Here is a 15598-nt window from a genome sequence, read left to right as displayed (position 1 = left end):
AATCAAATGACCCCTTATGAGCAAGCGCTTGGTGACAGTGGAAAAGAAAAACTCCCTTTTACCAGGAAGAGACCTTTAGCAGAACCTGGCTCAGGGAAAATTAGTATACAACGTAGTGAAATACAAAGTCTAATGTCACTTATGAGCTACGTCAATAAAATTAACTGTTTCAAATAAGACGCTCTGAAAAAAAACAAATGATGAACACTGTCCAGGAGGTTAAAGTCTACCAGAAAGAGTGAAAGAAACCAGGAGTTTCTCGGGGGAAACAAGTGAATTATTTAAGAACCACAAATAAAGAAGTGAAGAAACCACACTGGAGGCCCAGTTTGGAAGGACGCTGGTTTAAAAGTGTGAATTTAATTTTATTTTGATAGTATAACTTCATATTTATTGCGGCTGAATTTCAGCCTGTCACTGTCAGAACATTAAGACCCAGCTGTACAAACGCCATTGACGATAACAGTATGAAATATGTATATTTATATAACAAAACGACACACATCCTCCAACAAAGCCAAATTGATCCAGAATCACATTCCCTGAGGTCAGAGGTCAGTTTTTCTAGAAGCGGAGCTACAACCACCTGCAGAGAGTCTTGGTGGTGAGACAGGAGCTGCTCCTCCACGTCCTCTACCCTTGGCTCTTCTTCTTCTTCTTCCTCTTCACCTGCAGCCTCTCGGTTTCGGTGGCCGACAGTCCGCTGTGTAGCAGACCCACGGCTTTCATTGGTTTGTAGGCAGCAGACTTGCGGATACGTTCTCCTTTCAGAGAGATGACGTGAGGAAGCAGCGGCGGCGTCCTCAAACCGAAGCCTGCAGCTTGCGGCCCGTGAACTCTCAACAGCAGCTGATCGCCCTCCACTGCCGTCACAGCCACCCAGCCTGCAGAGAGAGAGAGAGAGAGAGAGAGAGAGATGGGCAGGTGAGGCAGGTGAGACACTGAAGGTGCTGCAGGTGATGTTTATGAATTTACCTGCAGATGACAGTTTGATGTCAGCAGCAGCCTCCAGATAACCCCGACCCTCCAAACTGAACTCCTGAGGAACCAATGCAGGAAACTCCTTCATGCGCTCCGAGCCTCCGATAGGCACCTGAACGCAGCACGCACACAAGCATTAATAATCACAGGCACTCGAAAGCAGCACTGTGCAGGGCTCATGCAACTCACCCCCAGCAGCACGTGTCCACCATGTTTCTCATAAATGCTGTCGGCTTTTTCCAGGCTAGTGATGTGAACCGGCACCCGATCGGAGGCCACGACGGAAAACCAGCAGGACTTTTCTCCCTGTGGAGGACAGCGCGGATCAGCAGCTGATCAATCACTTATTAATCGCTCAGAAGCACCAAAGAGCTCATTTCTATTTGTGGCAGCAGCTGCTTCAGGCACATCCACACGTTCTCGAATTTCAAGTAACAGTGGTGCCGTTTCAGAGCCCAGGCTTACGTCCGTGTGCCACTGTGATATTTTTAATCCTTAAACATCTCCAACCATGAATGTATCAATTTATTTAACAATATCTGGGTTTATTTAAACAGATACTGGCTCGTTGGTGTGGTCAGGATAACAGAAAGTTGAAGTGTTCTTTGTCCACAGTGGAATTATTGTACATCTTTAAAGACTTCAAAGAAACAAAAAAGATTTAGGTTGACAAGTTTGAAATTTATTTTGGATTTTTCCCTTTAATTTTTTTCCCAGCCAACTGTGACATTCACACCCACGGTGAGTGGATGGAAACTTCTGACCACACCTGTACTCTGCAATAAATAAATGACTGAAGAATACGTTCAGTGGCCTCTCTAGCAAGCCTCATCCCGCTGTTGGACTCTGTGATCCAAAAGTATTCCTTGTTCTGCCTTGTCCTGCCCCCTCCCCCAGACTTCGAGCCCAAAGCAGCACCGCAGACATGATCGAGGACTACAGTCATCCAGCTCAGTGGAGATGGAGTCCGCTCTCACTGGTGCTGCTCCTCCACTCTGACTAAGCTTGCTTCTCTTGCTCTTTTTCACTCTTCGCCACAGTTGTTGGATTTCAGTTCTTTTGTTCAGCTTCTTCTTCTCACCTGCAGGAAGTCAATCCTGGCCAGAGCTCCCACAAACAGACTCGTGCCTGGCTTCAGAACGAACGTCCGCGAGACAATGGCCTGGGTGGGAACCACCAACCTCACTTCCTGTTCATGCAGCAGGTTTAGAATCTGAGAAAGAGAGAGAGGAAAAGAAAGATTTGTGAACATCCAATGTCAGCAACACACTGAGGAGAAGTCTATTCAGTGGAGCAGTGCCCCCTGCTGTGTGGAGGCTGGCATTTACAGTTAACATGTAAAATCAGAGCTTCTGCCGCTGATTTATAGTTAATGAAAGTATAAGAGTGACTCCAGAGATATTTGCTTAGAGAATGAACTCAGGTGACTACAATAATTGGGACAAAGGGTATCCAATCATAAGAAAGTCTTCTTAAAGGACTAGCTCCGAGCCTGAAGATTAAAATGAGCCTCACGTCAAGCTCCTTCATGATTCCCGGCGTGTCGTACAGCCAGTGGGCGTCTTTTAGCTCGTTGTGGCTCAGCTCCTCAGTTGACCTGCTGGCAGCTGGAAGGCAACGTCACACAGAGGTCAAAGGTCAAATCAGCAGTGCAGTAACGCTCTATAAGACTTGTAATAATTTATGAGCATCACAACTGGAGGCTTAGATGGGAGAGAAGATTAATGGAGTCTCCTGTGGAGTAAGTAAATATCAGGCTGAATACAGGAAGACGGTAAAGCATGTTACAGCAAGATAACCACTAATTAAAGCTTCATTAATGATCACTTAACCATTTTTGGATTCTCATAAAATGCTTTCGACAGATTCCTGCATCAGTTCGCCCACCTGTCGTCGTCTCCTCGCCGTCTTCGTTTTCTCCAAATGCCAGACTGTCAGGATCAAACTGGATCTCATTCGGTCTGAATCCTTCAACCCGGAACGTTCTGCCAATGCGACCTGAAGAGATAAACACGTGTTCAGACAGGAAGCACCTCCTCGTCTTTCCTGCTCCTTCACCACTTACCCACTAAGTATCCCTGCCTGCTGAAATACTGCAGCCTTTTTAGCTCTTCCGGCGACAACTCGCTCTCCTTTTGCTGCGACGCCTCCTTCAGTCGCTCCTGACGCTTGAACATCCTGTACGGAGTTGGGTTGATGATGGGGAACTTCAGCAGGTTCAGAGTCGTCCCTGAAGGCACCACAGCAGGAGGAAACAGTCACATGATGATGGGACACTCAACAGTTTAACCAAGAGACAAGAATATCAGAAATAATTGAAGAGGAGAAGAATTCAATCATTAAAACAGTATTTAGATATTTTTTTGTTTTAAATGTATTTTTTATTGCCAATGTCTTAAAATAATAAAAAATAATTAAAAAGAGACCCTGTGACTCAATCTCTTGTGGGTGCAGATGTCATTAATAACTGTTAACTAAGCTCCTTTAAATCATTCTACGGGAAAACAGGAAACTCAAAAGAATAAACATGATTGGAGTAGATTTAACTAAAAATCTAAAACCAGCAGCATTTGTCTTGAATGTATCTCTGACAGATTTGTTTGTGACAGAATTTTTTTCAACCTGAATTAAGCAGCAGCCACTTCAAATTCATAAACATCTCCCATCATGCTCTGGGACTTCTCTGTGTCTGGATGAAAACAAAGATACAATAAATTGGGCAAAATGTAAATGGAGTCTGGTGCAGACCTGGCCACGGTGAGATGGTAGCCTTGTGGATGACGTTTGAGGCTCTGGACTTGCAGTAGTCGGACTCCAGCAGCGTGTTGAAGAGAGTCGACTTCCCGGCATTGGCGCTGCCCACCAGGTACACATCGCCTTTGTACTTCCAGGACCGCTGCAGACTGGAGATCAGCTCCTCTATGCCGTACCCAGTCTTAGCACTGATCAGGTGGACGTCGGTCACCTGATCGCCAAAGCCGGCGTCCTTGCAGTACTGAGAGAGCTGCCGCTTGAGTCGCTGCAGGTAGTTCGGCGAGTCTCCGGGCAGCAGGTCGATCTTGTTGCCAAGGACAACGATGTGTTTGTTGCGTCCCACCAGCTCAGGCAGGTCGGGGATGATGGAGTCCGGCACGTCGAGTAGGTCGACGATGAGCAGCACCAGAGCCTTGTGCGGGCGGATCTGCCGCACCACGTCCCGGTACTGGTCTTTGGGCAGTTGCAGGTTCAGGGCCTTGTGGTGATGGGTGAGCAGGTGGCAGCGCTGACAGGTGGCGCCGCTCAGACGACCCTCCTGGACCAGCACCTTGTACTTCTCACTGGGCAGGTAGCCAGGGACAGCGGCGGCGGTGCAGTGCAGCACGGCGCCGCAGCCTGAGCAGCACGTGTCGCTGACCGGCTCGTCCACGTCAGGGGTGCCGAAGATCTTGTGCTCGCCTTTCCCCACAGCCGCCTTCTTTTTCTTCTTTGCAGCCACGATGCTCTCGTCCAACGGGAAGTCCACATCATGGAACTGGATCAGGGAGTCCAGCTTTGCCTGCGGCTCCTTCAGGACGCCATGCCTCAACAGCTGCAGCTGATGCTCCAGAGACCTCAGGTGTTTCTGAGGGGACAACTGAGTATCAACCAATGATCCGGGCGCAGCAGCGGAGGAGGAGGAGGAGGAGGTGGTGGCGCTCAGCTGACGGAGGAGCTCTTTCTCCTCCTGACCGGAGTCCTCATCTGCATCTGAACCAGGAGAGAAGAAGATAGACTCATGACACCTTTGCAGCAACTCTGCAGAGACCTGTCCTCTGAAGCTGGAATTGGGGCTTAGCAAACTTTAAGGCTCAGTTTTCAGTGAGTGCACACCTAACCTGCTCCAGAGCAGCTTGTGGTACAGAACCACCACCAACCAATCATTCCACTAGAAAAATAGCATTACCACTCCTGGAAGATCCCGCAGACCTCAGTGTGCAGACAGCAGGAAGGTCTCAAGCTTTTAAAGAGTATTCAAAGCATTATTAAGAGATTCTTAGTAGTACCTGTTGATCATATGAACATAGCAGAAGACAGACAGGTAATGCTATGCTAATACCTTCACTGATCCAGCAGAAATAATAATAATAAATGAGAAAAACTATTACTGTAAAAACCTACCTCCGGCAGGTAACCGGAGAGTTCAACTTTCCAGTTAAGGTTGAACTGTCAGCTGGTGCTTGATTTTAGTGTTTCTCTTTGATAAACAGAGATATCTCCACATTAAACCGTTACAGAACAGCTAACCACCTGCTGGGCTGAGCCTGTTCTTATCCCTGTAGCACCTGCGCGCTCACCTGTGCAGTCCAGAAACACGAACTGCTCCTCCAGGTTCGGGTCTACGGTGCAGGTCCGGACCCCGGGCCGGCTCAGACCGCGACCCCCCGCGGCCCCAGAGCCCCTCTGCGCTCCCGCGGCAGAAGAACACGCACTCCTCCACAGGTGGCGGCGGACGCACACCTGCAGGACCTTGAGCATCCCGACGGTCGCACACGTTCCGACACTCAGCACACGCGGAGGAGCCGACCTCTCTGCTTCAACTTCCTCCTGTGGACGTGACGTAAAGCTACTGGTTTGTTTATGTTCCGGTTTAAAAAAAACTAATAATAAATTTACTTTATTTTTTTAAGCAATCAAAAATCAAACACTGCGCGTGAGATAGTGATAATAAAGTAATTCATAAATTCAGCCAAATGGAAAAACGTTTTAAACGTCGTGACGTCATAATGTCCTGCTATCTGAGACGTTAAGACAGGAGAGCTCACTCCGCCTTAAATTTAGACGCACAAATGTAAAAAACAAAAAGCAAAAACAAAGTGTTTACAGATTGGCCTTAATTTATTTGCTTATTTTATTTTTTAGCACAGACAATTCACAATAAATATTTGTCACCAGATAGTATTTAAGTCTCATTTGTGTCTTTACTCCCTAGGTGGAGAAGCCTGGAGGCAGCTAGCAGCTACAACCAAGTTACCTATGTGTTAATGATTGCTGTGGATGTAAAATCCCTCATCGTGTCTCCACGTACATTGAAAAGGTACTGTCATGCGTGGTTGGAGCCTTCTGAGTAACTCATTCAATGACCCCAGCTGGTGGTAAAGTAGGTGGTGGTGCAGCTGGATTGGAGCAGGGACTGGGTGCATCAGTCCAATCAGACACAGGGATAGTAAGGGGGCAGGTAAGAAAGAAGAGACAGCAGGCAGAGTCGGTGCAATGTCCAATCCTATGCAAGGACTGACCAGTAGAATTAAAAAATACCTTGATAGGAATCATCTCATTGAGAGGGAGCGGAAGGAAGTACTAAGGAGTGAGACCTCACGTCCATAGAGGATCTGCACACGTCCTGCCTGAGCTTCTTCCTAAAGTTCCACGCGTTTCGGACACTTGGTCAACATGTTGAAGCTGAACTGCTCTCTGAGGTCCGCCGCGCTACTCCTCAGACCCGCCGCTGTTGCTGCTGCTCAGGTGAGTCCAGCTGCCGCCCAGAACCAGCCAAGCAGGTCAGTGCACCGAATCTGCACCGTGACCCTGACAGTGCACGCACGTCCGAGCTGGAACATGTAAACTTGAACCTGTGCACACGCACATTCCTGCTCTGGACTTCATGTTTGTGAGCTCCGTGTTTGACCTGCTGAGCTTTGATCTGGGTCAAAGGTCGCAAGTTTAAAATTAACCAGCAGCAGAAAAGCAGTGGGTTCACGTGAATACGCACACGAGTACACACGGAGACAAAAACAGAGCCTGCTCTGTGGTCCACGGTCACGTATCCCTCAGCTGCAGTGTTTTAAGGAGCCCAGCAGGTGGCAGCAGGATACAACTAAAACCGTTTCCATGACGACAGTTTTGTGTTGATTTTTATCAGTGTCTGTCCTCCCATTCTGGGTTCTGGATGTTCCTCTAACACTGGTCATATCTCTAACACAGATTAAAGGGCTCACATGCCCCCAATACAGACTTATAAACAGATTATTTTTCGTTTTTTAATGTGGGACCCAAAAAGGCATGGTAGAAGGGGGTGGTTAAATAAGAAACATCTCTGAGAAATTAAAAAACAAAAAAACAAATGATCTTCTGCTACCTTAAACATGCTTTAGGAGTTCTGGTTGTGGTTCCAGCCTTAGATGGTTCGTTCTGCTGAAAAACAGCATCTCACAGAGGAGTTAGTGATAGTAGGTACACAAAAATAATTTCATGACCCTCACCCCCAATTTTATTTAGATAAAGGACAGTCTGAGGGTACACACTCATTTGCTTATTTATTATAAAATTACCCATTCACACTGTTAATCTTCATCCTGTCAGTTTTTGAGGGAGTATAGCCCTGTACACACTTCTGTACACTTCTTTCAGCAGTCACATCATCAGTGATGTTTCCTGAAGTCATCCGGTGTTTCAGTCCTGTGACATCAGACGTCCTCGTTCAGGTGACCCAGCCAATGGCGATCGGTCCCTGACTCGTGCCCCAGCAGCATTGGCCCATGATTCAGACCTTTTGATCCAAAGGTGTTTCTTTGTTTGCTGATTGGCTGGCTTGTTCTTGTTGCTGTATCATATAAACGTTGATTTTAGGACAACAGAAACCAGGACGTGTTTTGAGTATCGGTGAACTCCGTGCTCCTTCTTTTCTGTTAGAGTGAGACCTCTGCTCTCCTCCCTCCTCTCTGCAGCCACGTGCGCACTTCGGCACCGGTCCCCAGCAGAAACACAGAACCTTCTATGAGTTCCGCACCTACTGCATCCGCCCGGATCAGAATGCCGCCTTCCTCAAGCTGACCAATGAGAAGATCCACCTGCGCACTGCCCACTCCGAGCTGGTTGGCTACTGGAGCGTTGAGTACGGTGGCCTGAACAAGGTCTTCCACATATGGAAGTATGGTGAGGACCTGTTTCTTCTTCTCTCACACAATATGAAGGTGTTTCTTCTTCATGGGGCTTTTAAAAGGTAACGGGTCCCCACCCACTCCTCAGACAGTTACGCCCAGCGGGCAGAGGTCCGGGCGACGCTCGCTCAGGATCCCACCTGGGTGTCAGAGTACCTCTCCAAGGCCTTACCAATGCTGACGTCACAGGACAACGAAGTCACCTATATTGTTCCTTGGAGCCGCCTGCAAAGTCCGCTGCAAGAGGGTGGTAAGCCCCGCCTTCTGTGTTTCACGTGTCAGTGACATCATCCCTAGCTGGTCAACAATCACCTGTTTTGTTTGTTTGTTTCAGGTGTGTATGAGCTGGTTTCTTTCCAGATGCGTCCTGGTGGACCAGCAGTTTGGGGAAAGGCCTTCCAGGCCGCTATCAATGCCCATGATGCACCTGGGTACGGCAAGCTGATAGGAGCTTTCCACTGCGAGTTTGGACTGAAAAATAGAGGTATTGAGGTGATGATGTCACTGTGTGTGAGTGATCATGGGACTGTGAGTGGTTGACAGTGTCACTGTGTGCATCTCGTCAGTTCACGCCCTCTGGTGGTTCGAGAGCCCCGACCATAGAGCTGAAATCCGACACACAGCTCACCATGATGCCAGAGTGGTGGCTGCAGGTGAGACTCCGCCCATAATGACATCGCACACTGACGAAAATCCCTCATACATTAATCAATAATCGATAATCTGTGTCTTTCAGTGAGAAACAACATCGTCAATCTGGACTCTCAGAGGAACCAGCTCATGTTGCCGTGTCCTTTCTCGCCTCTGAAGTAACTTCCTGTCCTGATGCCCGCCTCTCACCCAGAACAAAGTTTAGCATGCAAACCTGATCTTTAGTTTGACCTACTTGGGCCTCTGTAGACGCAGACGCACTCTCAGCAGCAAGTGTTGGCGACAGCATCCAATCGCACGGTGTGACTGCTAAAAGGTGGGCGAGGCTTCTCTCTGCTTTAGGTTAACTGACTGGCTGCTTTAACGTTTCAAAGTGTGAAAATAAACTGTCACGTGCCTCTCAGACTCTGTGGACTGTTTTTCCATTCATGGATGGAATTATTTTCCACAAAGCTGGGACTCAAAAATATTTAAATAAAGGAGATGATTTACACGTCATTTCACGCCTGTTATCCAATAACATCTGGAGCAGTTTACACATTCACCTAACAGGTGAAAGGTCCCTCATTTGGCTCTGAAAGGGGTTGCATCAGGCATGTGTGGAGCTACCTGCTGTGAATAAAGGAGCAGCCCAAAGTAGCTTTATATATGATAATATCTGGTACAAAGACAACATATAAAAAGGCTGAAAACTGAGAAGCAAGTAGAGCTGGGTTAAAATCTGGAGCTTTTTAATGTAATTTTGATCATGTTGTTTTCTGAGAAAACTTACACTTTACCCAAAATGCACTTTTTAAGGCATTGTGTCACCACGTGTGATGGGTGGCTGCTCAAAACAAGTTGGAACATATGAAAATTCCCATTTTCACCTGTTTTTAACACCAGGATCAACATCCAGTCACTGTTCTCCCTCCAAAGGGAGAGAGCATGTAATCAGTTTGTTTGTTTGTTTGTTTGTTAGCAGTCAGGCGTCCACAGTTTAAGATTTCATTCTGAAATTTTGTGTGATGGTCGCAGGTCAAGGTCACAGCAACTGTGAAAATCAGAAACTTTTTACTTCCCACAATTTCTATGCATAGTCTTCAAACTTTATATCAATACACAAAGGGCATGGGGGGCACGAGTACCCAGGTTGGCTAAGCATTTGACCTTCATTGTTGGGATCCAAGGTCAAAGCTGACCTTGAAAAAAACCCAAAAAAACCATTGAGTAATATATTATATGAAAAGGCACAGAGACGCCATAACAGGTTGGTGGCATCGTGTGGTAATACAAACATCAAAGTTTTAGTACAGCCTTTAGCCTTCGGGGGGCGATGTGAGCTATGGATGCTCTCCTGTAATAGCAGTTTTACTAGTATTCAGGTAAAATCAGCTGATTCTGATGAAATGACCCTAAAATCTTATTTAACCCAGTGGGAAAGCATCTCATTCAAAATAAAGGAGAAAACTTAAGATTTCTAAAATTTGAAGATTTCTTGGTTTTAACATGTTTTCTTTTCTTTCACACAAAAACTTCAAACTGTGTGTAAATCTGAATTCTGTCTTTACAGTTTAGACTTTATTTTTATGCATGTCCACCTCAGGGCCTTTAACCTTTGGCCACATGGATTATGAAGAGTAACATTACTTGGTTTTTCCTTAAAAAGTGGGTGGACAAGCAGAAAGTCGCAAACTGATCAGCACTGATAGCCAGCACATCACAGAGAACTGCAGCAGAAGAAGAGTCTTTGCTTAATATTTGATTTATTTGCTAATAAAAGCCTTTGAAACATGAAATGCTCACGATTGTTCTTCATTACATCATAGAAACATGTAAAAAAAAATAAAAATAAAGAACATAGTGGCACAAATTTTGTTTCCACAAACATTTTTTAGTCATGAGTGTATATGAGAGGTCTGAGGAGATTCATCAGGATCCTTCCATCCATCTTCCTGCCGGTTATCCAGGTTCGGATCAGTGGGGCCAGCAGTCTAAACAGAGACGTCCTAATTGCCCTCTCCCCACACACCACCTCCCAGTCATCTGTGGGGATAGGGAGGTGTTCGGAAGCCTCCTACCTGTTGGACATGGTCAAAATACCTCACAGAGGTGGTGTTCAGGATTGCTGGGTGAGATTCAGTGGCAGTCAGTGGTGGAGGCCCTGGCTTCCAAAACTGATTCTGCTTTTTAAACTCAACTTTTCCAAACCCGAATTCATTTTTTACTGTTAGTGATTTAAAACAACCTAAGAGAGGAGTCTCTGTGTGTGTGTGTGTGTCAGAGCGAAGTAAAGAGCCGGGTGGAGGCAGGAGATTTGTTTCAGTTTAATCCTGGTTGTTCGGGTCGTAACAGCTCTTCATCCATCAGCCGCACGATCAATAAACGTGATCAAGTTTGATTTCAGTGCAAAGACAAACTGATGGTGTTTGAACACTTCAAGTGCTGCAGTCACAGAGAGTCACCTTTAGCAGCTCGCCGACCAATCAGAGCGCCGATTGATCAGCAAGGCTGCTCATCAATACTGTAGTGTGCTTCAGAAGCTGATGAGGTATTTCACTGTTTCAACACCCAAACTCACAAATCGGCTTTTCTTAGTATCCTTTCTTTAAAAAACAAAACTATAAAAATCAGTACATGTCTCCTCTGTATCAGGTGCTTTGATTGGCAGTTAAACACTACAGGAAACAGTTAATGACTCCGTCAAAATAAAACAACAAATTACACGTCTCTTTTCACTACACATATAAATAAAGTCTGACAGTAAAAACGGAATCAAATGTTTTTTGTTTTGTTTTTTTAAAACGTGTGATTTTATTTTTTTTCAAACAGCCCTCGGCTGTTTGAAATGATTCGGATTCTTCATCGTTTGTCACCAAAAACAGTCGCTCGCGTTCTTCGCCTTCAATCAGGAAGAGAAGAAGAGTCTCGGAGCCGCGGGAGGTCTGAAGGCACTCGTTCAAGTGATTAAGTCGGCGTTGTCGGCAAAGCGCTCCCCGCCTCCAGAGGAAATCATTTGCATTGACTGGCATAAGGCAGCAGGTGACTCCACCCACCGCCATTTTTAAAAAAAAATCAGTGTGACATCAGAGAAGAGGTAGGTGTCTTCTCTGCTGCGGGTCAAGTCCAGGCTGAAGCTTCAGCCTCGCAGTGCGGTCACATGACGCTCTCCGACAGCCCGCCACCGTCATGCGAGGCTCCGCTGGTCGAGCTCAGCGCCGGGAGATCGATGACGACGACGTCCTTCCGCCTCACAGAGTTGTCTTTGGAGTGATAGTCATCGCTCTGGTCCTTCGCGAAGTTTACAAACACCTGAAAGCACAAACATCAGTCAGAACCTCTGCAGGCCACACCCCCTTAGTACCTCCTTAGGTGCGTGCGAGTCTCTACCTGGTCCAGCGTGGTCTGAGTGACGGAGTAGTCCTCGATCCTCAGCGTCTCTTTATTTTTGGCCAGGATGGAGAAGATGTGAGCAAGCGAGGTGAGCGAGGACGGCAGCTGGTACTGCAGCATGTTCCGGTGCTTCTCCTTCAGCGTGCTGCCGCTCAGCTCGCTTTCAATGAACTTCATGACGGGCAGCAGGTCGGGGTTCGGCCCCGCCACCCGCAGGATGATGGTGTACCCATCGCCAAACCTAAGGCACAAACCGTGAGTTCAACACTGAAGATACTCTTTTAAAATAAAGTCACATTAGAGGCTCTCCAGTATCCTGAACCTCTGTGCACAAACTTCTCTGACTGATCGAATTAAAAAGCTGGATTTGGAGGATGAATGTGTTTAAATGTAGCTGCTGTCGTGTGTCTGTGAGCGCTACCTGTTCTTCAGGTGCTGGACGCTGCCGAGACATCTGAACCTGCCGTTCACCATGATCGCCATCCTCGTGCACAGAGCCTCACATTCCTCCATGCTGAAACACACACAGCCGCTTTAATAAGCACACGCAGAGGGGACGCCAGCTGGTGTCACGATGACTGTTTAACATTTAAATGTTTGGCTGTGCTTGTAGATATCTATTACTGTTTTTATCACTAGCCAAAGGGTTAGTTACTGATATCAGCGAGCGATTTTGGAATCAATAAAGATAAATCTGAACTGGGATAAAAATATGGAAATGGAAATGTTATACAGATATGGTAAAAGCATGTCTCAACCTTTCAAAATCTCTACCAACTAAACTGAGGGACTGGCAGACCCACTATGAGGATGCATTAACCATGAAACCATCCGCCTGTCCTCGTGTTTACCTGTGCGAGGTGAGGACGACGGAGCGGCCCTCCTTGATGACGCTGTGGATGCAGTTCCAGAGGGCTCGGCGGGCCTTGGGGTCCATACCCGTGGTCGGCTCGTCCTGTAACGAGTAGGATAGCCAGGTTGAGGTTGGCCCACAGATGCAGCAGGAAGCAGAAGGTAAAGGTGAGGAGGAGGGGGAGGAGTGTCATTGTAGCCACACCTCCTCCACCTGCACCTGACAAAGTACCGGCTCTCGTCCTTCTGTGCTTCAGACCTCGCCGTCTCCTACTCCTGTTTTCCTCAGCAGCTCCTTTAAATCCTTTTCCCATTACACAACCTCCACCTCACCCCCACACACAAATCCTACTGTTAAACATCTGCACTGTGATTGGCTGACCTTGGTTCTGCTGCTGTTGTGCAACAGCGTGTTTCTTCAGTTACAAGACGAGTGACAAATTAAAGGAAAAACCTGCAGTCTTGACCCCTGCGGTGAATGTGTGGCTCTGCTTCGATGCCCCCCGTGGTGATCTTACTGAATCTTACTTCAATCTAGTTTTACCTTTAACTAAAGTTAGGCAGTGAGGTGCATCTTACCAGAAACACTACAGGGGGTGCTCCGATCAGAGCCATGGATGTGGACAGCTTCCTCATGTTTCCTCCGCTGTAGCTTCCAGCTGCTTTATCTGCATACTTGACCAGACTCAGTTTCCTGATACCCCACTCTGCTACCTGTCAATCAAACAGCAGCAGTATCATCATGATGAGCATTATCATGGGTAGCAGATGCACAGCAGTGTGTTGCTCAGGGTGTCTTATTATTTAAAACTGCATATTTACAATGTGTGTTGGCAGTGCATGTTTGCTTTGTGCTTTTGAGTGTTTGCAGTCTGTTGGCGGTGTGTTTACACTCACGTCACACACTTCCTTCTCAGGCACCCCTCTGAGGATGGCATACAGCTCCAGATGCTCTCTTCCTGTCAGCAGCTCGTTGATGGCGTCAAACTGAGGACAGTAACCCATGTTTCGATGCACCTCGTCAATCTCCCGCAGGATGCTGCAAACACACAGATATTAGCATGAAGAGCAGAAAAATACTTTAATTTAAATTTACATTAATCCTCTTGCTGTCCCACCACTGCACCTGTGCTTAGTGTGACTTTTTGGGGGGCGGAGGGCGGTGTGTGCGGGTGAAGGCCCTGCAGGGAACATTGCGCAGCTCTGCACGTGAATTCCTGACAATTATAAAATAATGGAGCAACTTCCTGGCTTTGTTTTAGCAACTTTATTTGAGCTGCTGAACGAGGATCCGAGCAGTGAGTAATGAGCTTATCAGGGAACGAGTGTATGTGAGTGTTAAAGCTTCAGCTCAGGTTCTGTTTGCGCAGTCAGAAGAAATCACGAGAAGGCAAAGCCCTCAGAGATGAAGAGGCTCATGTCTTTAGTGAATTAATCAGTGTTCATGATTTGGAATAACATGGTGGGTGGCTCCACAGATTTTAAATCCATGATTTTTACCTTAGATGTTCTTCCTGATACAACCCCAAAGAGATTTCAGGATCGATCCAGAGATCTTTCACTTGTTTGAAACTTTTTGAAACTTTTTAACGTGTCACACATCGTCCTACCTTCTCTTTTAAAATGAGGTTAAATTATTTAATTACGACTTATGGCCTCCAATTTTTAGGCCCAACCATGTGAAGTGAAATGAGTTCTCAGTGAACTAAATCCTCAGAATAAGTCTGCAGGAAACCAGGTCAATCCCCAACTCCAACACACAACAACAACAACAACAACAACAACAACCCAGAAAGTTTCAGCTCCAATAAGCTCTGAGCTGCTTAGACCTTTGACCTCACCTCTTCCCAGCCAGGAAAGCCTCTCCTCTGGTCACTATGGTGTCTCCCGTCAGCATCTTGAAGGTGGTCGTCTTTCCGGCTCCGTTCACACCGAGGAGGCCGAAACACTGAGGACGCACATTTTAAAATCACCATTCACAGGTTCGTTTTTATGAAGGTGATGGTTTGGTTTTAGAGGCTGAACTGAAACATGAGACTGCAGATCGAGCTCACCTCTCCGGGAGGAATCCCGACACACAGTCGATCCACCGCCGGCTTCTCCTTCCTCTTAAACACCTGCAGGACACAGTTCACTCGGTCACGAATCATTTACTTTGGATTAAAGTGCTTCCTATCTCCAATAAAGATTAACAAGCATCATAAAAATACATGTACACAACAACAGATTTGTTATAATCTGGGAGAAAGAGAGAGTGACTCATTAGGTTTTCTTTCTCAGGCTCCTCCAGATTTGAGGAGGAGCCTGAGACATTCCCAAAAGAAGAATGGGCTGGGATTGCTCAGGAGACGTACACGAGACTTGTTAAAAACTACAAGAAACGACTGTAAAAATTAAACAAAACTGACTGTTAGCATGGGGGGCTAATCATCTTGACCCTGGTAGTTTCTGGTTTTGGTGAAAAAATTCTGTTTCTGTGTGGAAAGTAAAATAACGTAAGCATCTGAAATAAAACCAGATGTTTGGAAAAGCTGTGTTAAAATTTCCTTGCGTTGGGTAACAGCTCTTAAGAAGTACTTGCTTTGTTTCATTAATATAGTTTATGAGCGTCATTCAGCCTCTGACTGTGTGTTTGGTTCAGGTGGAAAAAAACAAGTTGGATAAAAATCTGCACCTTCGTCAGCTGCCGAAGTTCCAGGATGTCTCCTTGTCCGAGGCCGTGGACGATCCTCTGTCTCTCTCGGGCCACATCCTCATCCTCCTCACCCAGAGGTGCCAGTTTGGTGAGCTTACTGACCGGCCTGCACACACACAGACGCACAAACACGGCGCTCATACCGGCTTTC

General features: G+C 46.7%; 3 protein-coding genes across 3 annotated transcripts in view; 1 reads left to right on the top strand and 2 right to left on the bottom strand.

Moving 5' to 3' along the window:
• Nucleotides 1-320: 320 nt before the first annotated feature.
• Nucleotides 321-5532, bottom strand: noa1 (nitric oxide associated 1). Its single transcript, XM_063493198.1, has 9 exons — nucleotides 5295-5532; nucleotides 3730-4707; nucleotides 3047-3211; nucleotides 2869-2979; nucleotides 2497-2588; nucleotides 2063-2194; nucleotides 1171-1287; nucleotides 976-1093; nucleotides 321-884 (listed from the first exon to the last, which is right to left on the bottom strand). The coding sequence occupies exons 1-9, from the start codon at nucleotides 5473-5475 to the stop codon at nucleotides 634-636; spliced, it is 2145 nt and encodes a 714-aa protein (XP_063349268.1). The 5' UTR covers nucleotides 5476-5532; the 3' UTR covers nucleotides 321-633.
• Nucleotides 5533-6231: 699 nt separating this feature from the next.
• nipsnap3a (nipsnap homolog 3A (C. elegans)) lies at nucleotides 6232-10307 on the top strand. The gene is made up of 6 exons (XM_063493212.1): nucleotides 6232-6462; nucleotides 7665-7872; nucleotides 7966-8127; nucleotides 8212-8361; nucleotides 8444-8530; nucleotides 8614-10307. Exons 1-6 carry the CDS (start codon nucleotides 6391-6393, stop codon nucleotides 8688-8690), a joined length of 756 nt encoding a protein of 251 aa, XP_063349282.1. The 5' UTR covers nucleotides 6232-6390; the 3' UTR covers nucleotides 8691-10307.
• Nucleotides 10308-11656: 1349 nt separating this feature from the next.
• Nucleotides 11657-15598, bottom strand: part of abca1b (ATP-binding cassette, sub-family A (ABC1), member 1B) — a 39665-nt gene continuing 35723 nt past the window's right edge. The window contains exons 41-49 of the mRNA XM_063493187.1: nucleotides 15427-15553; nucleotides 14807-14869; nucleotides 14594-14700; nucleotides 13650-13791; nucleotides 13332-13466; nucleotides 12752-12855; nucleotides 12322-12414; nucleotides 11898-12141; nucleotides 11657-11819 (exon numbers count right to left, since the gene is read on the bottom strand). Coding sequence (XP_063349257.1) covers nucleotides 11664-11819; nucleotides 11898-12141; nucleotides 12322-12414; nucleotides 12752-12855; nucleotides 13332-13466; nucleotides 13650-13791; nucleotides 14594-14700; nucleotides 14807-14869; nucleotides 15427-15553 — 1171 coding nt within the window. The 3' untranslated portion in view covers nucleotides 11657-11663. The remainder of the gene's footprint in view (nucleotides 11820-11897; nucleotides 12142-12321; nucleotides 12415-12751; nucleotides 12856-13331; nucleotides 13467-13649; nucleotides 13792-14593; nucleotides 14701-14806; nucleotides 14870-15426; nucleotides 15554-15598) is intronic.

Source organism: Pelmatolapia mariae, linkage group LG2 (genome assembly GCF_036321145.2).
Source record: "Pelmatolapia mariae isolate MD_Pm_ZW linkage group LG2, Pm_UMD_F_2, whole genome shotgun sequence".
Lineage (NCBI taxonomy): Eukaryota > Metazoa > Chordata > Actinopteri > Cichliformes > Cichlidae > Pelmatolapia > Pelmatolapia mariae.
The sequence above is the reverse complement of the archived record's forward strand: the minus strand, read 5'-3'. Positions and strand labels throughout refer to the sequence as shown.

What these genes read in the sequence shown, in the direction of transcription:
- noa1 (XM_063493198.1), bottom strand. Translation starts at nt 5,475, where the DNA reads ATGCTCAAGGTCCTGCAGGTGTGCGTCCGCCGCCACCTGTGGAGGAGT. An exon ending in CCAGGATTGACTTCCTGCAG is followed by an intron (nt 1,288 to 2,062) that starts GTGAGAAGAAGA and finishes TGTCCTCCACAG; the next exon opens with GGAGAAAAGTCCTGCTGGTT. An exon ending in CATCAAACTGTCATCTGCAG is followed by an intron (nt 885 to 975) that starts GTAAATTCATAA and finishes CTCTCTCTGCAG; the next exon opens with GCTGGGTGGCTGTGACGGCA.
- nipsnap3a (XM_063493212.1), top strand. Translation starts at nt 6,391, where the DNA reads ATGTTGAAGCTGAACTGCTCTCTGAGGTCCGCCGCGCTACTCCTCAGA. An exon ending in CTTCCACATATGGAAGTATG is followed by an intron (nt 7,873 to 7,965) that starts GTGAGGACCTGT and finishes CCCACTCCTCAG; the next exon opens with ACAGTTACGCCCAGCGGGCA. An exon ending in AAGTCCGCTGCAAGAGGGTG is followed by an intron (nt 8,128 to 8,211) that starts GTAAGCCCCGCC and finishes TGTTTGTTTCAG; the next exon opens with GTGTGTATGAGCTGGTTTCT.